The sequence below is a fragment of the Phalacrocorax aristotelis genome, chromosome 2 (assembly GCF_949628215.1).
Source record: "Phalacrocorax aristotelis chromosome 2, bGulAri2.1, whole genome shotgun sequence".
Lineage (NCBI taxonomy): Eukaryota > Metazoa > Chordata > Aves > Suliformes > Phalacrocoracidae > Phalacrocorax > Phalacrocorax aristotelis.
This window is the reverse complement of record NC_134277.1, coordinates 21648287-21669812: the sequence shown is the minus strand read 5'-3', so window position 1 is coordinate 21669812 and position 21526 is coordinate 21648287. Positions and strand designations below refer to the sequence as shown.

General features: G+C 37.6%; 1 protein-coding gene across 1 annotated transcript in view; it reads left to right on the top strand.

The window, feature by feature from the left end:
• The window catches only part of PLXDC2 (plexin domain containing 2), a 278669-nt gene that overhangs the window by 149348 nt on the left and 107795 nt on the right, over positions 1 to 21526 (top strand). Inside the window, exon 4 of the mRNA XM_075082687.1 lies at positions 3313 to 3382. Coding sequence (XP_074938788.1) covers positions 3313 to 3382 — 70 coding nt within the window. The remainder of the gene's footprint in view (positions 1 to 3312; positions 3383 to 21526) is intronic.

The following is a 21526-nucleotide window of genomic DNA, read 5'->3' as shown; positions in this document are numbered from 1 at the left end:
TAAGCACTTCTGTTTCCAGTTGGATCCTTGAGATTATACACCTAAAAATGTCAATTCCAAAGGGGACATTTTGTTGAAGTTTTGAACCAGAGGTTAAAATTGAAACAATGCTTTTGGTCTGGGTTTGGGATCAGTGTGGAGGACCATTCAGCATGGCAGAGGGGAGCCTGACAGAATAAGGGCTTCAACTGTTTCGCCCCAAAGGCTTTTCTGCTGAATGTCAGATGCCCAGTTTGCCTTTCTGCCAGTTGTGGCAGAAGGCTGTGGTCCCAGTTTAGCACACTGATATCCATCTCCTTTCATAGTTACTCAAATATCTTGGACTGTGAACTCAAGTGGCTGCAGCCCTGTCTAAATGCTGTTTTAAAGACTACTTTTTCAAAGATTTATGTCCCTGCTGAAGGATGAAAAAGTATCAGTGAGTCACCCTGTAAGGCTTTATATCTTATTTATGGGCGTATAATTGATTTCTTGTATGCGTCCGAGCAAGCAACACCCATGTGTACTACACAACAGGGTTATTCAAATAAGAGATGTGTTCTCTATAATGTATAACAACTGTAGAGTCATATATTCTGAGTAGATCATACATAACTACGCAGCAATCTCTTCCCTTCTCTTCCACAGAGATAAATTTCACCATTACTCTTTTTAAAAGGGCAATTTGAACATTTTTCTGTGACTTAGTGACTTATGTGGTGATAATTTCTAAAGATAATTCTCCAATTTGACAGTAGAACAAGGAGTTAAATTACTATATGCTAAGTATTAATGAATTTTTCTAATAGGGATTCTTTGAATGCTAACAATTTTACACTGAATTCCTTCATTTGGAGGTATGTAATCCTAGGAGTTCCTGAAAGCTGCCAGCTGGTTTTGCTTCTATCGGAAAAAGTAATAGAGACAGGATCCATTAGATGGTTTGGCTCTATAAACAGCATAGTCATTGTTTGGGGAAATCAATGCACAAATATTAATGGAACAATTAAAACATCTAGCACTACTGAATTTATGTCACTAATAGTGATTTTTTTCAGTACATTGCCACCATCATCTTAATGTGTAATAAAATTTTAGGTGTGGCTTTGATGCTCAGTGTGTTTAGATTAGCTATCTAACAGTTGATTACTCAAACTCTGAACTAGATACAGGATCACCTCATACTTGTGAAACTCAATTCTCTTTCCTGTCAGTCCATTCTACCATTTATGTATGGAGAAAATACTTTTATTCCAGTGGGTTGAAAATTCTGATATTCTTTCTGAAAAATGGCATGTGCTTCCTAGCAGCAAAAGTAAAAACACATTTATGTCTAGGGGCTGTTACAATATTACTTTAAAACATTCCTTAAGTTTTGTTGGTTCTTTATTACAGTGTTACGTTAAACAATTGCCTATATTAAACTTTTTTACATTTTCAGAATTTAAGGCATCACTTTTTGATTGAAGTTAATAGGAGATCTGTATCTGGCTTGAGTTGTGAAAGGATCAAACATCTTTATTGCAAACATCTTTATGCTAATTATAGGCATTTAGAAGACTTAATGGGGCACAGTTGTCTTTCGAGTACTTTAACGCTTATTGTGTTATTCAGAAAGTTAATGCTAATAGGTAAAAAGAACAATGCTGTATAAAGGAAAGAGGGAAGGTTTGGTCAGAAAATTGAAGTTTTTAAGTGTTTTGTAGAACAAGGACATAATTTAAATGAAGTGCGTACATAAATATAGCACACACCTCAGCAGTAAAAACTTTAGAACATAGAAAAAATAATTTAAGTTAATTTATGAGCTATCTTTTGCATATGCCATTTTGATTAGAAATGTTCAGTTATATATCCATATTTATATATATATATACAGAAAAGGTCATTAGAACCTACTCAGTCCAATTAACACAATGCAAATGGATTTTGCATTCTAATTAAAAACAAACCAAAAAAGTGCTAATAAATCCTGTCAAAATTCTGTCTTCCACTTAAGTGAAAAGAAAATCTAATTTAAAGTTACTGTAAATCTTCAGCTGTTAATTTCATGCTAAATAAGTCTTTAAACACTTCTGTTGGATGTAAATAATTTTTTTCCTGAGAGAACAAATACTCAGATATAATCTGAAAATAATAAACCTAGGATAGAAATAATGGTAGGAAAAATAAAGACAAAATGTGCTCTCCCCCTTTTTTTTTTTTCTTTTTTAAAATGTACGAACGGCTGCCCTTTCTTAAATGGAGACATCAGAAGTTAGGGTTGAGGGACAGTCACCCACAAACAGTCTTCACAGCAATTTTTATTGTACTATTCCTCTTAAATAACAATAATAATGGGCTGCATATGCAGTTCCTATTTGGACTTTGGGCCATTGTGGAAGTGATGGGGTTTTTATGAGGTATTACATTTAAACAATGAAAAGACCTTACTGGGATTGCAGCACTCCTTTCTGTCACGAATACTGATTTGTCCAGACTGTAACCAGGTAGCACATTGAGTGATGGTTATGGGTGGCCACAATAATCCGTGAGCTTTGGAAAAGGAGTGGAATAGATGGGAGAGAGCCATAGGCAGAGAGGGAAAAATAGTTTGGATTTGAAGGTGCTCTATGGAGAGCTTTCACGAGGAGAAGAGTCTGTTCTTGAAATTACAGTTCTCTGCTATGAATTCAGCTGATAGAGGATAGTAACCTTGTAGGCTGACTGGGGGAAAAGATTTTTCTTCCTTTTTTATTTTGTAGTAAGTACCTTAAGTAGAGTTTGTTAGTTCTGTTGAATATCTCTTTATAAATCATTTCAGCTTGTAGTTAACAGTGTAGACAGGTGTGGGAAATGGTGTCACATGGGTTTGATGGAAGAATTGCCTTCCAGTGACCAGCTCAGGGAGAGCACTTGAATCTGAAGGAGCATTTGGCAGAGGAGCAAACCACCCACAGCCAGGGGAGTGGGCATCATGTAAAATTTAGATATTGCTAAGGCCTTAAATATTGATGGTGCCTTTTAAGAAAGAGGTGAAATAAACTCTTTTTTTAATGGAAAAACTCTAAAAATATTTATAATTCTTTCATAAGAATGAAATTAATAATGTCTGATTTTTTTTTATTTATTTTCTAAAGTCTTCAATTATGAAGATCTACTGCTATCAGGTGTTTAAGTGCTGCACAGAATTGTTTCCAGTTAGCTATTGACAATTCCAAATTAAGAATAGCAAGGCCCCAGTGAAAAATAAAAAGCAATGAAACAGATGTTTGAAGTGGAGGACTGTTCATTTTGTTTTCTCTTACATTTCTTCACAATATCTATTTTATTTTCTGGTGTTGTTGCTTTCAGAGAGTGAATCTGTCCTTCGATTTTCCATTTTATGGCCATTTTCTACGTGAAATTACTGTGGCAACTGGGGGTAAGTGGCTTTCTAACCATTTACTTTGAGTAATATGAAAAGAGTTTCTTGCAGCTATTTAAAATACCTTTTTTTCCCCCTTATATAACAAGAGATAAACTGCAGCATTTATTTATGAAATTTTGCTTTTCACGAAAAGAAAATTACAAAATATCAGTATGATGAAAACCCTCCAGCTGCTCAAGTTGACCTGTTACAAAACCCTCTGAATGTAAGACTTTACAGCATTAATAATTTTCTATTTAGGTTATTTCCTCCAGAAATCTTTTGTGTGTCTGTCTGGAGCAGTTGCACTTGTGGAGGTATTGCTGGAGCCAAAACAAGGAGGGAAATTTAGGTTTTGCCTGCATGAGGGCAGAGGATTTATTTTCCAAAGAAGTGCTGCTTGAAGTACGTAACTTGTCACCTGTAAGACAAACCCTTGTAGTGCATTGCCTTGGTCTAGTATGGTGTCTGCAACAGTACAATGGTGTTCCTCTCCTCCTTCTGTGGGGTAAGATGGAAGGCATGGCACAGCTTGAGCTCCTGGTCGTGTAGCTCTGGGCACCACTGATGGCTCGTGATTATGGTTCTCCCTCCTACCGCTGCTGGCTGCTGCTTGTACCCGCATTCTGCACTAGGAACAGCCACTGACCCCTTCTGCTCCCTTCCTGCTTCACCTCCTTGAAAGACAAAGAGGAGAGTAGAGGAAAATGAAATGTCGTGGAAGGCAACAAATGAGAAAGAGGAAGAGGAGTAGTAATGGCCAAAAAATGAAACAGGGAGGCAGAGGGTGGCATCACAGAGAGTATACCCACAGCATTCTCTGGTCCTTGAACGCGTCCAGCAAATTCATGGACTCTGGCTGGTGGTGTTCTGCCTAGAGGTGTGACAGGACAAGCAAACAGAAAGAGAGGTCACCATCACCAGGACCAATCCTACCATGATCCTGGTCAAGCTTTCTCCTTTTCTATCTTCTCTAGAATCTAGGAGATCTATAAGAAGTTCATCACCTCTTCTATGGGTGGCCAGCTCACCAGGATCAGGGGATGCCCATGTCGTACTGGAGCTCTGAATGCGGAGTGTATGACTAAAAGATCAGGGAATAATTGCAGCCAGTGTTTCAACAAAAATAGGAGCTGGAACAGAGGTTTCTGTTGTGCTCTGTGTCAGTATCTTTAATTCTGCTACCACAGCAGAAGAATACAAGAGATGGACAGAGGTGAATAAAGGCTGATATTAAGCAGTTGATTTGCAGTCAGAATGGTAAAAAAAGGATGCAGAATTATGGGATGATTTTGGTACCAATGTTTTCTCTTCTTGATCAGCAATGACATTTTGATGCTGATCTGGATCAGGTGAGCCATGAACTACTGACTGGGATTTTGAGACTTGTCTGATTTCCATTCTGCTTTGCTTTTAGCCTCATTTTGGTGCTTACTCATCAATGCCTAGTTCTGTTCCTCTTATTAGAGGAGTTGCCTTTGATGGGGTGCCAAAATCAAGTGCATGATCTGTGTAGCATGAAAGAATGGGGTGGGATGGATCCTGCGCAGCTGAAACAGCAGCAGCAGGGTCAGTGTTCGTTCCGTACTGCTGAACTTGGTTCCTCAAAACTTCACAAAGTTTACTCTCCAAGTAATTATTCTTGTGTGGTCACTCTGCTGGGCCTTCACTTTTAATTGAAGCCCTGAATTTTTACCACTGCTGTCATTAATACGCTGCTGTCATCGGTCCCCTCCATCTGCCCCCAAAGACATAGAAGTAAAGAAGCTCCCAAGGAGAACTGTGTAGTAGTAATTTGTGAAGGAAAAAGTTTTTCTTTTGGACTGGAGAATTTGGGGGATTAGGATGTTTGGGGTTTTCTTTTTTTAAAAAAAGCATGTAAGCATATAAGGATCACTGCATTTCTGCAGCACTCTTCTGTTGCTATTGGCAATGAACAATTCAATGGAACGCTGAATGATTCTGCTTTCTTTTTTTGTTCCACTTTTAATAAGTAATATTGCTGTGAATAGGTCAATGGATTATTGTCAAGCTAAATAGGACTTTAACATCAGTCCTTTTACTATAGGCCACTGACATTAAAACAGAGATACTTCTGTCTTTCATGTTATGTTCCCATGATTTTCAACCTCAAAATTAAACAATTTAAAAGTCTAAATTAAGCAATTTAACTTTTAATTACTTAATCGTTGCTTCTAATAAGCAATTTTAATTAAAAACTTCTAATTAAGCAATTTAAAAATTGAGCAATTTAAAGTCAATAATAACTTTTAAAATATTATCTTGATAAAGCCTAGTAAGTGTAAGTCATCCTGTCAATTCAGGACAGGATGCAACCTTTTCTACAACGTTAAGATTCCTGAAACTATTTAATGGGAGAAGATCTATTTCTCTCCTAACTCTCTGATAAATGTTTTTCTTTGATTATATTTGCAAATTTTGTTACCATAAGTCAGTGGTGATGCAGTGTGGCTTATAGCCTAGCAACAAAGGGTAAAGACAGGTTCCAAGTGCTTTTTACATTGTATAGTCTACTATTTCTTAGTAACCAAGATTTTACAATGGCTTTACTCTTATTAGGGATATGAAACACCTCCAGAAGTTATTCTTAGATCAAAAGAATGACAGAGTTAATGTATACTGGGGTCCCACATGACAGATGTCCACTTTCTGGTCAACAGAGTATTATTGATTATCCTAACGACAACACTGCAAACTGTTTTGTTTTTTTTTACCTCCAAATCGTAAATTAAATAACCTTGTTAAAAAGAAAGTTGAGGACAGTGGCACATTAAATCCCTGTCACAATAAAAAGATCTACCCAAATGGTGTCTGCCATTCTTCATGGAGGTTGTATTGTGCAATAGTAGGGTTTCCAAGTTATTTAATATTACTTTGAAATTGCTGAGGTGTAAAGCTCAACTTTTTCTTCAGTTTAAATAATATTTATTTCCTTTTCCAAATGTTTTTGCTGAGCTGATTTTGTTTGACTAAGGAACGAAGAACAGGGAGTGAAAATAACTAATTTGAGGGTGTTATTCACTGTTGTCCTTAGCTTGTATTTGACAGGACTATTTGGTTCATAACTAGGAGGTAAAACAGCTTACATTATTATTATAATAATTAATAATTTGTGGTTCTTTGGGATATGGGCATCTATCTCCCCACATTTCTTTAGAGAGCATTCCTAAAGCAACCTCTGCAGGGCTCACAAAGCTTTATTAATAGTAGATAACACAAAAAGAAGCTGAGTTTTGTTTTTTGTGAAGCTTTTTAAAGTTTGTGCTCTACAGGCCACAAGTGCGTTTATTTCTGTAATAAACCACTTGTGAGTTAGTGAGTCATGTTTTGAACGTCAGGGAGCTAAGCTCATGAGGTCTGTTTTGTTGCTTGTCACTGATATCCCCAACAGAGCTCAGTGGCTGTGGAGGTGGGGAAACTCTCTGTGCTGCAGGCGGTAACACAGCCCTTCTCGCAGGAGTCCTTGAAGCTCTGTGGCTCCACATCCCATTCAACATGGAGCAGTGCTTCATACTTGGGTGTATTAATTTTCCATGCTCATGGTAGTAAGTCCCTCTTGTTTATTCTCTGTAGGTTTTTTTTTTTCATTTATCAGTCTGTGTTTTCTAGTGCAGCCTTGTATCAGATACTGTAAATTATTTAGGGATTTTTTCTCTTGTATGGCATCTCTCACTGATGTTACATTTTTCTATGGTATAGCTATGCCCGTAGCAGCATTGCAGAGGAGGGTGGTAGCTAACCCAGATTATTACGGATTTTCATTAAACCTTATATTTTTGCCTGAGATTAATAAAAATTTTAATTTCTCTTTTGGAATTTCTCCTGATAGCTTGAATGATCAGAGGTTACGAGGAGTCTTAAGTAGTTTCAGTTTCTGTTCTTTCCATGGAATAACTGAATATTATTGTATACAACCTGTAAATCGAGAACTTGTAATAGAACCAAACTACTTAGGAACATAAAATATATTTGACTTTCACATTTAACTATAGTTATTTGGAAGCAGCAAGGAAAACAGCAAATTAAAAATAGTTCTGTATTATCATATACTGGGAAAACAATATTTTGGTGATGGAATTTTGCTTTAGAATTACACTATCAAGCAAATAGTTATGCAGTTGTTCATAAAAGAATACCTTAGGTCTGTCAGATTTTATTGGACAGTGCAGAAAATTTAGCATGGATACACTTCTGGTATTTTTTAAGGAATAATTAAAGTATCTATCTACTAATATCTCTCTTTTTTTTTTAACATGTATTTTGTTTGAAGAATTTTTGAGGTAAATTTTTCTCTATTTCAATAGCAATCATATTTTTATAGGCAGTGTAATATATAAATATTGCAAGGTGAATTCAGAGGCAGATCTCGAACTGACATAAGTTTACACTGTTCTGAGGTAATGGTTTTTGCTGTTGCCTTTTGAACTAGGATGAGTTCAACAACAATCTTCCTGGTACTTGTTTGATTATAACTTTATCATCCTCATGAAGATTGTAATTAGCCTATGCAGTCTTCCTGAATTTACCCTTTGGCAATCAAGATTGAGTTTTCTTTTTTTATCTAGAGTTGATAGAAGAAGAATGTATTGTTTTATCAGTCGTATCTATGTTAAACACTCTTCAATTTTAGTTATTACTACCCATGTTGTAGCTACCTTTCCCATATTGTGCGCCTGAAATGATAGCTGCTGTAGTTAGCATTGAGTACGCTGGTAGAGTTTTCAGAGATAACAATGCCATCCAAATGTGGCTAAGAGCTTCCACTATAGATAAATCTGGCTATCCAGTCATTGTATGGGGCTGACAACAGAAAATTTTGAGGATTTGTGCAAAATGTGGCTTTACAAGACATCCCAGCTGAACAGCATTGAAGTCAGGAGCCAAAAACTTCTTGCTTGACTCATGCTGGACTCACACCCAGATTGTAGGTTTCTGGGTGGAAGTCTGAGATTAAGGTTTTTACAGAGATTAATGCTATCCTGGCTCTTGTTCTAGTATATCTTATATACACACGGTGGTGGCAACAGAATGAGAAACTCCATCCCTGTAGGCACGGGTAACTTATGGTGGCATAGAGGCCTGGAAAGATTTCAGCAGACTTTGTGTAGGAAACTTCAGTAGGAAACTAGGTTGTGGAAACCAGTAGTGTATCATGCTAGCGTGAGTCCTGATATAAGGAACAAACCGGAGCTGAGCCCTTTGTCCTTCCAGCCACTATCACTTTGCTGCAGCCCCAGTCTGTCTGACCCCATTCAGGTCATGAACTCCAAAACAGTCATGCTGAATATCTGTTCCCTGGGGCTAAGATGAGATTTCTTCTATCCTCTGTCCTCCCCTAGTTTTGTCTGTAGCAGGAAGCATGCAATGGCGGAAATTACAGTGAATACATAGAAAAGGTGTTTAGAATACGACCGAAGTATTTGTACAGGTGAAAATAAAGCAAAAGTCTTCCTCAAATACACATGTAAAACTTTGGGTTAATTGGGGCTAATTCCTACTAAAGGCACCTGTAAGTATATGGTGGCAGTAACTTTCCTTCATTTGACAGTTTGTTTACTTCCCCTTAGCCCTTTTTTCCTGGCAAAGAAACATCTGGAAGTTCCAAAACTGAGTAGATGGTCCTGCCGGTCAATATAACCTTTGATTTAGCTAGTCTTTCAAGAATTGTCATTAAAAAGAAAGCCATGTGTGCATCACTGAAAAATTTTAGAGTTTTCTGATAGCTAACTATCAGCTTGGGTTCTGCTGTGGGTTTTTTGAGGTTTTCAAAGCCTGTTTCTATTAAATTTTCTACACCTCTAGTGAACATTTAGATTGATTCAGAAAATTCTGTCACGACTAGAATTTTCTGATATTGAGGTTGTTTGCTTTGAACCATCCGTTATGTTTTATTCCCAAAGCCAGTGACTGTGTTGCAAAACAGAAGTTGATGCAAGTATTAACATGCTGATTATGACTGTATACTTGATGTTTCACTAGCAAATTCATTTCAGTTAATTATGATATCATTACTGAAATGAAACTTTCAGGTTTGAAAGAAACTGTTACTACTTGAACACCAGTCCCCAAAATGTAAAGGTAATTACTTTCAGAAAACTAAAAATGGAAATTAGGTCTGTGAGCTAAATCATTAAATCTCTGGTTAATTTTTCACTCGGTCGTAGCTCAGGCAAGTAACTACCAATTTCCAAGTTCAAAGGGAGAAAATAAGGTCTGAATCTAGGAGAGAAGAGATGAAGGGCAGTAGAAGTTTGAAACTTAGTTTGCTTTGGGACGTGAACATGTAGACCCCAACTAGATGGACTGTACCAGGACAAGAGAATGCTGATTTTTAGGGAACAGGATGAGTTGAGAAGAAGGGGTTCACTGTTGGAGTTGCAGTGGTGCATTAAGGAGCTAGGAGGCCCATGAAGTAAATGAGCTGAAAGAAGTTTATACACTGAAAAGGTGGAGTGTAGCTGGATATGGTTTCAATTGACCAGGAGCACTGGATTGTAGCAAGGAGATGGTATTATCCCAGAAAAGCTAGAGAGAAGAAAAACTCCAGGAGAAATGGATGGAGAAATCAAGCTGGAGGTCACTACTATTAGAATAAGTAACAGCCGTTCAATAGATCAGCATTTTCAGTAGTAGCTCCCAGTGGGAAAGCTGTTGTACTGGTGTTGAGGAGCACAGATGAATGTCACAAGAGAAAAAAAGGTGTGAATGAAAACTTCAGTGTTACACCTATTCGGTTCTCTCTATATGCTATCATTCCAGTTATTATGTTGGAAATTAGTGCATTTCTGCAGGTATGTGAAACTGGAAACAAGAATACTGTAGAAATGACAGAATCTTACAAAGCAAATAATTGTGGCAGACTTCCATATGGAAAAAAAAATAAAATCAGCATGCTTAATAGAGGTGAGTTACACTAGGAAAACCACAGAATTGTAGGGGGATAGATTATAAATCAAACACGGTAAAAGCAACCACCTGGTGACTTCTGGTAGGCAAAGGTCACTATCTACTACAGCAACCTCTGAACATGTCAGTAAGTGCCTGGACATCCCATGAAAGACACATCTTTATAAGCATAACTTAGAAAATGTATGCTATCAAGAAGTAAGAAGTAAAAAGTAACAGAGAAACGAGAGATTAGTACTTGGTGAAGGAAAGCAAAAGGGGACTGAATGACATGGTTATTGCTTTGTGAAAGCTTAGCTAATTCACCATAGGTTGATCACTGGTAGTGCTGGAAATGTGCAATGAAAGTGCACAGATTCTGAAATAACTCTGCTATGAGCTACAGGCATGTGTATAGCCCGCGGGCAAATTTACAAGTAAAGCTAACAGATTACATACAATTCATAGAGCTGTGCCAACATCTATATCCATGTTTGTCAGCCTAAACTTACATGTAGTCAGTGGAGATGTAATCAATATAGTCAGCAGAGTACATGAATACTGAAGGCAGATGTTTAAAGTAGGTTGGATGTGTTGCATCCTGTGTCTAATTCTCCCTCTATGTCTATATGTGCATATATATATTGCTACGGAGTCTGGTGTGATCAGGTCATATATATATGTTTACATTTTTAGACTTACAAAGCTGAGTTGACTATTGAGATGTTTTACCAGCTAACATGAAGATGGCTCCAGAAATGTCCACCTATCACATGCAATAACAAATGCACAAATACAAGTCAGGAAAAAGTGGAACTCAAAGGACTTAGAGTTGTTACAGAGGAAAAAACATGAATCAGAATTGTTCTGCATAGGTAGACGTCTTGTATAAGAATTACAACAAGGAAAGCTTACAACTGCTAAACCAGTCAAAAGACAGCTAAATAGCATCTTGTAGGCAATGAAATCATAGCACTGAAAAAAAAAATACTTTGGATGTTTGAAACAACCTGGAATGTCAAAGACGGCATGTATTGGCCAAATATAACCAAGGATGTTAGAGGGCTGATGGGAGTGTATAGGGAGAACAGCAGTAGGAGCTAATAGAAATGTACAATAGGTTTTGAAGCAAAGTAGGGATGAGCCTTTAAAAAGCAAGCCATGTATTACTTCACTGCTGTATCTTACCACTCAGAGACCTGGAAACTAGACAGCCTGTCAGACACTTCCGCAGCAAGCAGTGGACCCAAAGCACTGACACGTTTCAGCAGAGCAGTAAGATATTCCAGCCTGAGACACCTGAGGTAATGACTCCCAGTTGTCCTGTAGTGAGTTTCTGGCATTTATCTGAGCATGGAGGTTCAGTCACATATAGCCCTGCTGAAGTTGGAGCAAGCAGTAGAATTTGTAAAGGCTGTATTGAAATATGGTGAGATAATATTTGATAAATCTTGTTTCGGTAGAGGAACATTCCTGAGCAGTGGACAGAGGAGTTATTTGAAATAATTCTTATGGTGGAGGTGCTGCCTAAGCATTTCTACCACTGTTAATAATAGGAGTACTAGGCAAAGAAATGAAAAGGCACCCCAGTAATAAATACCACTGTGATAGAATTAAAGTTGGTAATTTTCTAAAATTGAAATCAAGAACTCTTTGTACGATTGTGTTACTTCCTAAGGTCAGACCATATGCTTAAAAATATTTGTACTCCTTGAAAAAAGAGGTCTTTGTGTATATAAGATACACATAGCTTTTAGTCAAAACTGCAACTATTTTACCCACTATTGACCCAAGATAAAATCACAGACACTGAAGGCACTGAAATAAATTTTCCATTGAAACCTGTGCCGGTGAGCATTTGTGAAGTGCCTGAACATGGTTTCTAAACACTTGACTAGTCAGGACATCTGATTCAAAGCCATCTTTTATTCTCACAAGAATGAATCACACTTATTCCAGTATCAAACTCTTTATAAGTGTGCATATAGCTTGTGGGAAAGTAATAGAGCAAAAAATCTTGGGTTAGCTAGCTAGCTGTTTAGCTGCTTAAAAGTTTAAGTTCTATACAGAGATAACATATTTTGAATTCCGTTTTGGATATTGAGTGTGTAAACAGGGTTATGGTATTCATTTTTAATCGTGCTGTTTTCAATACATCAGGAGGAATATTATGAAAAATAAGTACCAAAGTGCAGAGAATTCTACTGTAATTTTGCATGACATTTTGTAGGACTTTCAGAGAAAGAGGATCAATGACCGAGAAGAGAGTATGTTGTGGGGAAAGCAATAAAGCCTGATGTTGCGCTGTCTGAGCTCCATCATTTTATGTTGGCACACCGAGCAATACTTCTGAGCAGGAGAGTAATCTGTCCACCTAGCTTGGTGGTGCTATGGAAAGAGAAGTATCCACAGGGTTGGGATCTGAGATTAAGGGTGAGGATGGTTGTGAATATGCAGCCTGGAAAAAGTTTCTGCTACTTGAACATTATATGGAGATTTCCAGTCCTCAGAGGACAATTATGCTCACATGCCTTTTCCCTGCATCTCATAAATTTACTTTTCTTAAAATTTCAAAACCAGTGGATGGGTGAAGTTTGCCTGGCTCTCTGGAGTATCAGTGTACTGAATGGAGCATCACCTTCTTGGAGCCTGCCAGAAATCTCAGTGAGGCTTTTCTGGTCATTTCTGCTACTCTGGCTCCTTCAACACAGGAGCTGGGAGATGTGTTCATCACTTAATGAAGAGCTCTTTGATAACAGAAATTACCCTATGGGCAATATCTGTTGAATGGCAAAAGGTGATATAAAGCAGGGTGAAACACAATGTTTCTAGCCAAAATCGAGCTACCCTGTGTCCACTGCAGGGGATTGCATTTGTCATCACCAGTGTGCAGCTTGCCCTCACTTTATTGCTGTCTACAACTACCTGAAAGGAGGTTGTAGCGAGGTGGGGGTCGGTCTCTTCTCCCTAATAACAAGCAATAGGAGGAGAGGAAATGGCCTCAAGCTGCACCAGGGGAAGTTTAGGTTGGTCATTAGAAAAAACATCTTCACCGAAAGGGTTATCAGGCATTGGAACAGGCTGCCCAGGGAGGTGGTTAGGTCTCCATCCCTGGAGGTATTTAAAAGAAGGGTAGATGTGGTGCTTGAGGATATGGTTTAGTGGTGGACTTGGCAGTGATAGGTTAGCAGTTGGACTCGATGATCTTAAGGGTCTTTCCCAACCTTAATGATTCTATGACTATAGAGGTCTGGTTGTTGACTGGCAAATACCAGCTCGCACAATCACCTTCTCTTTAAACCCCCTGTTTCTGATGTCTTATGTTGCCACACAGCTGTTAATATTCTTTTCTACCTGTAAAGCTTCCTTTACCTGTCACTTCTGTGTCAAGTGTCCCGTCCAGAACTACCTCACCTGTTTCTGTAGCGCTTCTATCAGCCTTCCCTGAAACTCTGCTTTCTGTCAGTGAACTCTTACAACTCTTTCTGCTTCTGCCCTTATCCTTTATTTTTACAAATTGGATCAGAAACACTTCGGGCAAAAAGAATTATAAGCTTTGGGTGGTTGGGAAATTCCATATGCCTTCACATCACTCTGACCTTCATATAAAGGGCATTTGCCAACTTTGACTGTGAGGCTTATGGGCAGTAGTTGCACTGAAGTGGTAACAGGACTTAAAATGACCACATTTGTGTTTGTCAATAAGGTTCTGTTTCATAGAATAACAGATAAATAGCCAAAGCATTTGACCACATATAATGCCAAACAAGCACTGAAATAATTTTGCAGATCAGACACTTAATAATAAATTAAATGGCTTAATGTTAAGGCGAAGAGCCTTCAGGATAGTCAGCAACTGCTTCACTGGACACTGGGAAGTTATTAGGTGAAAGCTATGTCTAAGATGGATCCATCACTTTTCATTGTAGAATTTTATAGTAGGCATATACCTTATGTTCAGCCTTTATAGTAACATTGCAAAGTTTCAATTATATTGTGCTCTTACACCATAGTAAAGATTTTTAACTCATGAGAGGTCTTTATTTTCTACACTTCCTACAAAATATGTTTATTTGTTTTGCTGCATGCTTATAACTTAAAAATAAAATTCATTTCTGCCTTTTTACCAATTGACTTTGCAATAGCCAGTATGTATATCGTTTCATAAAATTTTATGTGGTTTTGTCTTTCCTACCTTAAAACTCAATTTTAGCTCCTATTCTCAATGTAAAATATTGAATAACTGACCTCTGCAAACCCCAGTTGAAAAGTCATTTACTGCAAAAAAACCCAAAAAGTCATTCCCAAACCAAAACTGGAAGATGAGAACAATGGATAATATATTTAGTTACTAATTAAAAGAGGAAATTCCTGATAAAGAGTCAGAAATAGGCCTTTTGTTGCTGTAAGGGACTACTTCATAAAAATGATGTATTAGTGTGGAAATCCTGGGCCGATGAAAGGCGCTCAGTCCATAAAGCTTCTAAGATTTGTAAAATAGTACTTGTATATATCTATTTCATAAGGTCAAAATAAACATTCTGGCAGTTGGTTACAAACATTTTCAAAAAAAAAAGGAAATATTTCAAAGAATGGAGCATTTAGAGACCAATCAGGCTGGGAAATGTGTTTAAAATTCAGCTCAGGGTCAGTATTAATTATTAAACATAAGCAGGGCTCTAAGTTGCAGTATTTATAATAATAAGTGGGTACTTATTAGTCTGAATTCTGTCCAACTATAATTAAAAGTTGTCCTTTTCCAAAAAGTTAATGTCTAACTTCGGCAAAAGCTCTGTCCCCTGTCCTCCTAAGTAAGTTTTTGCTGTTTTATTTTTTCTTTCTGTTTGTTTGGGTTTTTTTAATCTGTTGAACTCCTAATCAAATCAATTTAAATTGAAAGGGCTATTAAAAACTTCTTGGTCAGTTGGTCACATGTGCATCTTAGTGAAGGTTCTGTCCTTTCATCTTTCAGAGGAACTCATTTTAAGCCTCAAATCAGGCTGCTGTAAACACAATATTAAGATTCTGGATGTGGAATCCTGTACATTATGCGATACTGTTGCTGTCTGGTACCATAGCACCATGTAATGTTGCTGATTACTTCTAACAGCCAGGGATACTGAGGGCTTTATCACCCTCACATGTCATCATCCCTATCTGTAAATGTCACAAATTTATGTTCTTATTCCTAAAATACTTATGAAATTCATGTTGTTCCTCATGTTTTCGCTGAAATCAACAGACTCCTGCACTGGCTGATCATTTGGCTTCCTTAAGAAATGACTGTTAAAATGACTGATCACAGAAATGATATCCAGATCCTACTGCTATCAAAATAGGCTGTAGTGCTCCTCATGTTGCCACAGGCTGCTTCTCTAATTGCCAATATTTCATATCAGGGCAACTCTCCAATTCAAGGTAGCTGCTTTGTTAAAACCATGTTCCACCATGGCAGGTAGCACCAATACCCACCCCTGCTCCTCTCTGAAATAGCCATGTATATTTACAAGTTGTAGCAGAGCAACAGTCAAAGGGTAAATTGTCAAAGTCTGTGGTTTGGGGTTTTTTTCCCCACTTATGTGGGTAATATTAGGTACAAGTAATATGGGCAATGTTTTTGCATGTCTATAGATGAAGTGCCTTTAATTCTGGCAGGAAAAGATAACAGAAATATTGTATTTGGAAGAACTCATAAATTGCTATGTCAGTTCAACTAAATGGTGTTTTTAAAGCTATGATTAGGTGACAGTCATATCCAGTTAACAATTTTTTGTTCTGGCAATGAAGAGATCTTTCCCCTCTTTTATGCCATGCAGTTTAATACCTTAAACAGTATTTGAACAGCTCATATGATGATGGTATAGTAAGGTGTTTAAGTTAGTGCAATGTTAGTACAGCAGTTAAGCATTTTTGCTATATTACCTTTGTAACAATGTAGTACCTCTACATTGCATTAGCTTTAGTATGTGTAACATGATGCAGCAATACATGGTATAGATGTGCTTATAAAGGCCTGATTTAATAAATAAATAAATAACCTGAAGAGCCATCATCCAAAGAACTAATTAATAAGGAAAACAAACTGTAAGAGAAAGAAATTTAAAGTCTTGAAACAATGTCCTAGTTTGCAACTCGTATTATCTTCCCCTTTTATTTCACTTCAGGCTTACTAATTTGTTGGGGAGTTTGTCCAAAGCAATTTGAACAATTGACAGTAGGTTTGGTTTCCAGCTGCATTAGTGAGTGTGGAGTTTTTGGTTGTTGTGCAGTTAGCAGCTTGTTATCTGAAAGAAAAGTTTGGAAGCTTACGCAGGCTTAATTAAAATCAATGAAGGATTTAAAAGTGAACATTGAAATTATTGCTGGAGAAATATAATTAACAAAGTAAATTGCATCCTAAAATGGTTCCAGATCAGCCCACAGGGACCCAGTGCCAGTCCTTACTGATGAGAAAGTAGGAAATATCCTTTTGGAGATGAAAGAAGGCAGCAACAAAGAAAGACTGGAAGAATCCTGCTGATGCCACAGCCTCACGTTAAGAACAGGCTATTAGTCACTTAGTCACTTTACATGTTACCAGTAGCTTTATTAAAAAATAAATATCATTCCTCTTCTTGCTATTAAGAGTATCACCTTTGCTGTATCCACAGCTACTGATCACCCATAATTTCCATTTCCTATCTTTGTGTCTGAAGAAAGGCAGCTAGAGACTATACAAAGCACATGAATCAAGCCATGAAAGCCTTTTTACGTTTATTACTTCAGATAAAATATTCTAATTTCCCTATTTGGGATCTGTCAACGTCAGAGTAAATGTCTGCACCTGGAATTTCGTTAGTGTCTCTAACAGGCAGTATAGGGAATACAGATTTTCTTAATATCTCAACTGTGCTGCCATGTGGATGTGACGACTGTCCCCCTCTGACGTTTGGAGGGTTTCAAGAAAAGCAAATGCTGCTACGTGGTTTGCATGCTCAACAGTTGGAACAGAGTTCATGCAACTGTTGTCTGAGTCACATTATGAAAAATCACTTGTCCGTTGCCAGCTTCTTCATTATAACATCATTCCTTCCTTGGCAACAACCTTGCCTCAAGCCAGTCCTTGCTAAATTCATTACCCTTGCAAATTGTTCAGATTGATATCAGTCTGTTTTTTGAAACCAAGGCCATTGAAATAAACAGGTTCCAATGGATCTTTGTCAGTTTTGAATTGGGACCTAAAGTTCTTCACTCGCTTCCCACTCCTCCTTACGATTTTGGCCTTGGTTTCATTCACATCCTTTCCCCTTCGTTCTGTCAGTGTTGTCATCTGGCTTTGACATCCCCAACCTTCAAGCTTTTTCATGCATATGTTTGTTCCTCAGGAGATGGTTCCAGGTGTGAGCGGAGAAAAAGAAGCATTTAGGACTAGCTAGTTTGCTTTTCAAGTAAATCTTAGGAAAGAATTCATTAGAGTTTTTTTTTTTTTTTCCCCTACCTATGTCTTGAACTGATAATTTTGTGGCAAAACATTGATTTAATTATGTGTCATGAAAAAATGGAACAAATAGGAAAAGTTTTTGTGTTGTCATGGAAAGTTTACCTCAAAACTAGACATTTGTTTTCATGTGTTTTAGTTCCATTTATTTTGAGCAGCTTCTTCACATTCCAGTGCATTGCAGTGACTATTCTAGACAGAGCTTTTGTTGTAGAACTACTACCACTACCCCATAGCATAGTAATAATTTCACAGGCTATGTGTGTCATTTTGATAGTGGCATTCAAATAGGCTCCTAGATCAGTCTGGAAAAGCAGCTTGTTGTTGTGTCTTTCTAGTGTGTCTCCAGGAAATAAGGTAGCCAGAATCACTAGCATATGCAGTTCTTACTTTGCCTCACTGACCAGTCCTGATCTTAGCTCTTTAAAAGTAGGGGATGAATAGACAAGGGGTTAGGGCCATCACTGCAAATGCTGCTTCTACTTCAAGTGTTAGTGGGTTCAAAGCTGCCTTGTGTTGCCAGAGACAATGTTGGGATAACTTAGCAGGCAGGGTCTGCCCTGCAATTCCTGTTCGAAGTGTTTTAACTTCACCCATTACTGTACTACAAAAATCTGTTCAAGCTGAAGTATAGCCTGTAAGTCTGCTTTTAACCAACCTGAAAAAAGAATGCCAGACCTTGTAAAACTGCGTCATGACCCTTGATGCCTGGGGCCACTTACCTTGAAAAATCCTCTTTGTAGCTATTTGCTCAAGTAGAAATGGTGACTTTTGATTTCGAGCTGCTGCACGTGGCAGTCTGGTACGTGCCTGCGCATCTGAGAACAGAAAGAGTCTAAAGACTGCTGAAGAGAACTTGAATGGTGGCTGTTTTAAGTATCAAAGAACTTAACTGGCTTGCTAAAAATGAGTGTGGTATTACCCTATTGCTTCTTCAAAGAAATAAATGCTTATTAATTTAAAACTTTATTAACTGGAGTGAGATAGCTGCATAATTGTTATATCCTGAACTGAATGGCAGTACATGTGTGATTTCATATATCTCACTGGATAGTTGCAGTGAAACCAAATAAAACAAGGTGTTATTTGCCATTGGCTTAATAGAGCAATAAAAGTCAATTTCTATAAGCCCATTCTTTTTTACTGCGGTTTACGTTTTGTTTTCATTCCTTGCCTTATGTCAGGGAGGCATGAAATATAAAGGAATAAAATATCTGTGGAGTATTGACTAAGATTCTTATATTCCACCTCTCAGTCCTACACACAAATAAAGATTCTCCCTTTTTTGAGCAGATATCTGTGAAGTGTTATTAGAAAGCATTATACATGTTAATACATTTTACTTTCAGAGTCCTATTCCCTAATTTCTACCTCCCTCACAAAATGTATTGCAACCAGTATTTTAAGGGCAAAATTGTGTTTCTTAACCAATGGCTCGCATTTATTCCCTGAGGGGTATTCTGTAAACCATGAGACCCAGAGACTTTTGGGCCTCCTTAATGATCAGAGCAATTATTATGTGAACTGTACACCTCCTTCCCTGTCCAAATGATACACTCCTACCTGTGACTACTGCCTCATTTTCTCCACCTTAGCAGCTCTGAGCTGTACGTGGTTTCAAGTGTCAGAGTGTGGTTAGGACAGCAATGGCATTACTCACCTCAGTTATAAAAACCTACGTCCACATTTTCAGGAAAAAAAGTCTTCAGGCCTTCTTTTAAGCAAGCTTTCTTATTAGCCATCCTACTAAATTATTGGCTTCTTTTAAATAGCGATGTGAAAGAGAAGCCATGTTTTACTGTGGAGGACACATGCTTGCGCTGCCTGTAAATGGCCAGCGAGCAGCTTGATTAGATACATAAAAAATTTTCTTTAAGGAGAGTTTCTGAGGTTTACAATATTTTTTTCATGTTTCTGTAGCTGTAGCTTTTATGACTATTTTATTTGTTAATTCCAACCTCTAGTATGAACATGGGATTCTGATAACACAGAGATGAGAAAGTTGTGCATTCAGCTGTGAAAACGTCCAAGGAATAATATTTGGCATTACTTCATATGTAGTCACTCAACAAATAGGGAAAAAGTTTGGTGGAACAGCTTGCATCCTTTGGTAATTCTCAGAACTCAGAGAGTTTTAAAATCTAGCCCTAGATCTCCAACTGCAAAATGCATTTATTCCAATTTTTATAAATGCATTTTTCATCTATTTCCATTGGGGGGGAGGGAATAGGACAGGTGTTTATGAGACATACAGCTGGTTTTACACCGCATGAAGAGTAACTCAAGTATTTCAAGCACTCTGGACATTTGGAAGGAGTAGTTGGGGTTTTTTCATTATTTGACACTGCTACATGGGGTTTATTCTGTCATCGCTCATTTATTGAGAAAACACGATTTTGCTAGAAATGCAAATGGAGCACAAGTAATATCTATCCATAAATGTACATCTTAAGAGAGAGATACTGATGCATTACAGCAGTGTAATTATAAATTATTCCAATAGGACTCATTACATTTTATGCAGACCAGAAAAGAATGGCAAAATGTGGATTTTCTGTAGTAAACTATGTCTTTGGCTTACTGTGAAATAAAAAAGTAGAAAAATACCTGTGGAGTACTCTCTATCCATACAAAAATATATTTTAAAATCCATGAGATGGGCAGTTTCTAGTTTGGAGACAGTGTTTCATGTGTATGTTTTATTGACAGAAACCTAACCAATTTCTGTCACATATTCCTGTTAAGACTAGGGAGATGGGAAGGATCAGAATTTTCATGACTCTCATATGACATGTTTTCCTTTCACAGGTGTTGAAAGTACTTTTGGGCAAAAAAGCAGTACTGGCTAAGCAGTCAGAAAGATTCTCAAACATTTCTGAGGTTGAAATGTAGCTGTTGTGAAGTAGAGCAGTGTTGGCATTTTGTTTTCTTTTAAATTTAGCCATTTTGGGAGTCAGCATAGATAATAAAGGTCAGCTCCACTTACAAAAACACTTTAAACTTATCAAATATTTGAAAACCAATAAAGGCATGGTTTTTATTCAGTGCTTCCCATTTAGATGTCTATTTTTTTTTTTTCTAATACATTTACAGTTTGGGGTTTTTTTACCTTTTAGTCATGTTATCAGGATGTGACAGTTGGGTACGTTTTTCCTGGTCTTGTTTCTGGATGATGTGAAATTAAGTGTAAGCACAATTCTCGACTTTCAGCTCCTTTTGGTTCACTCTGATTCTGCCATGTTTTCCATCGTGCAGCTTATAGAAAACAGTTCCCTGGGAAAGGTCTTTTCAGCCTTGCTGCTTTAGATGAGTGATCACTGAAAATGAGGACACATGGTACTTTTGTCCTATCCCGTAATGGCCTGGGAGGTTTGGTCTTGTTGACGTGGTCTGCATGAAATTGCCTGTCTAATAGAGACACTTTCTGGTCTTGCAAATCCAATAATCACCGATGGCTATAAGCCATATTAAAATCGTTGTTCTTTGAGACAGATGAAAAAATGCTCCTTTTAGAAATACTAGTGCAGTTCTTACAATGCAAATGAAGGACTGAGGACTCCAGTCCTCCAGCTCCGAAAGGCAGAGCTACTGTGCTCTGCTACCGGAGTCTTGGCATTAACAAGGCATGACTCAAGTTTAAGAAACATCTGAAATGACTTCTCTGTTGATGATTCCCTCTGTATGACAGGTAGTTGGATGGTCAGAGGGTTCTATATGTGGCTTTTTGTTGGGAGCATACTGACTTCTGTTTCACTGTTCTTCAGCACTGCTTTAGC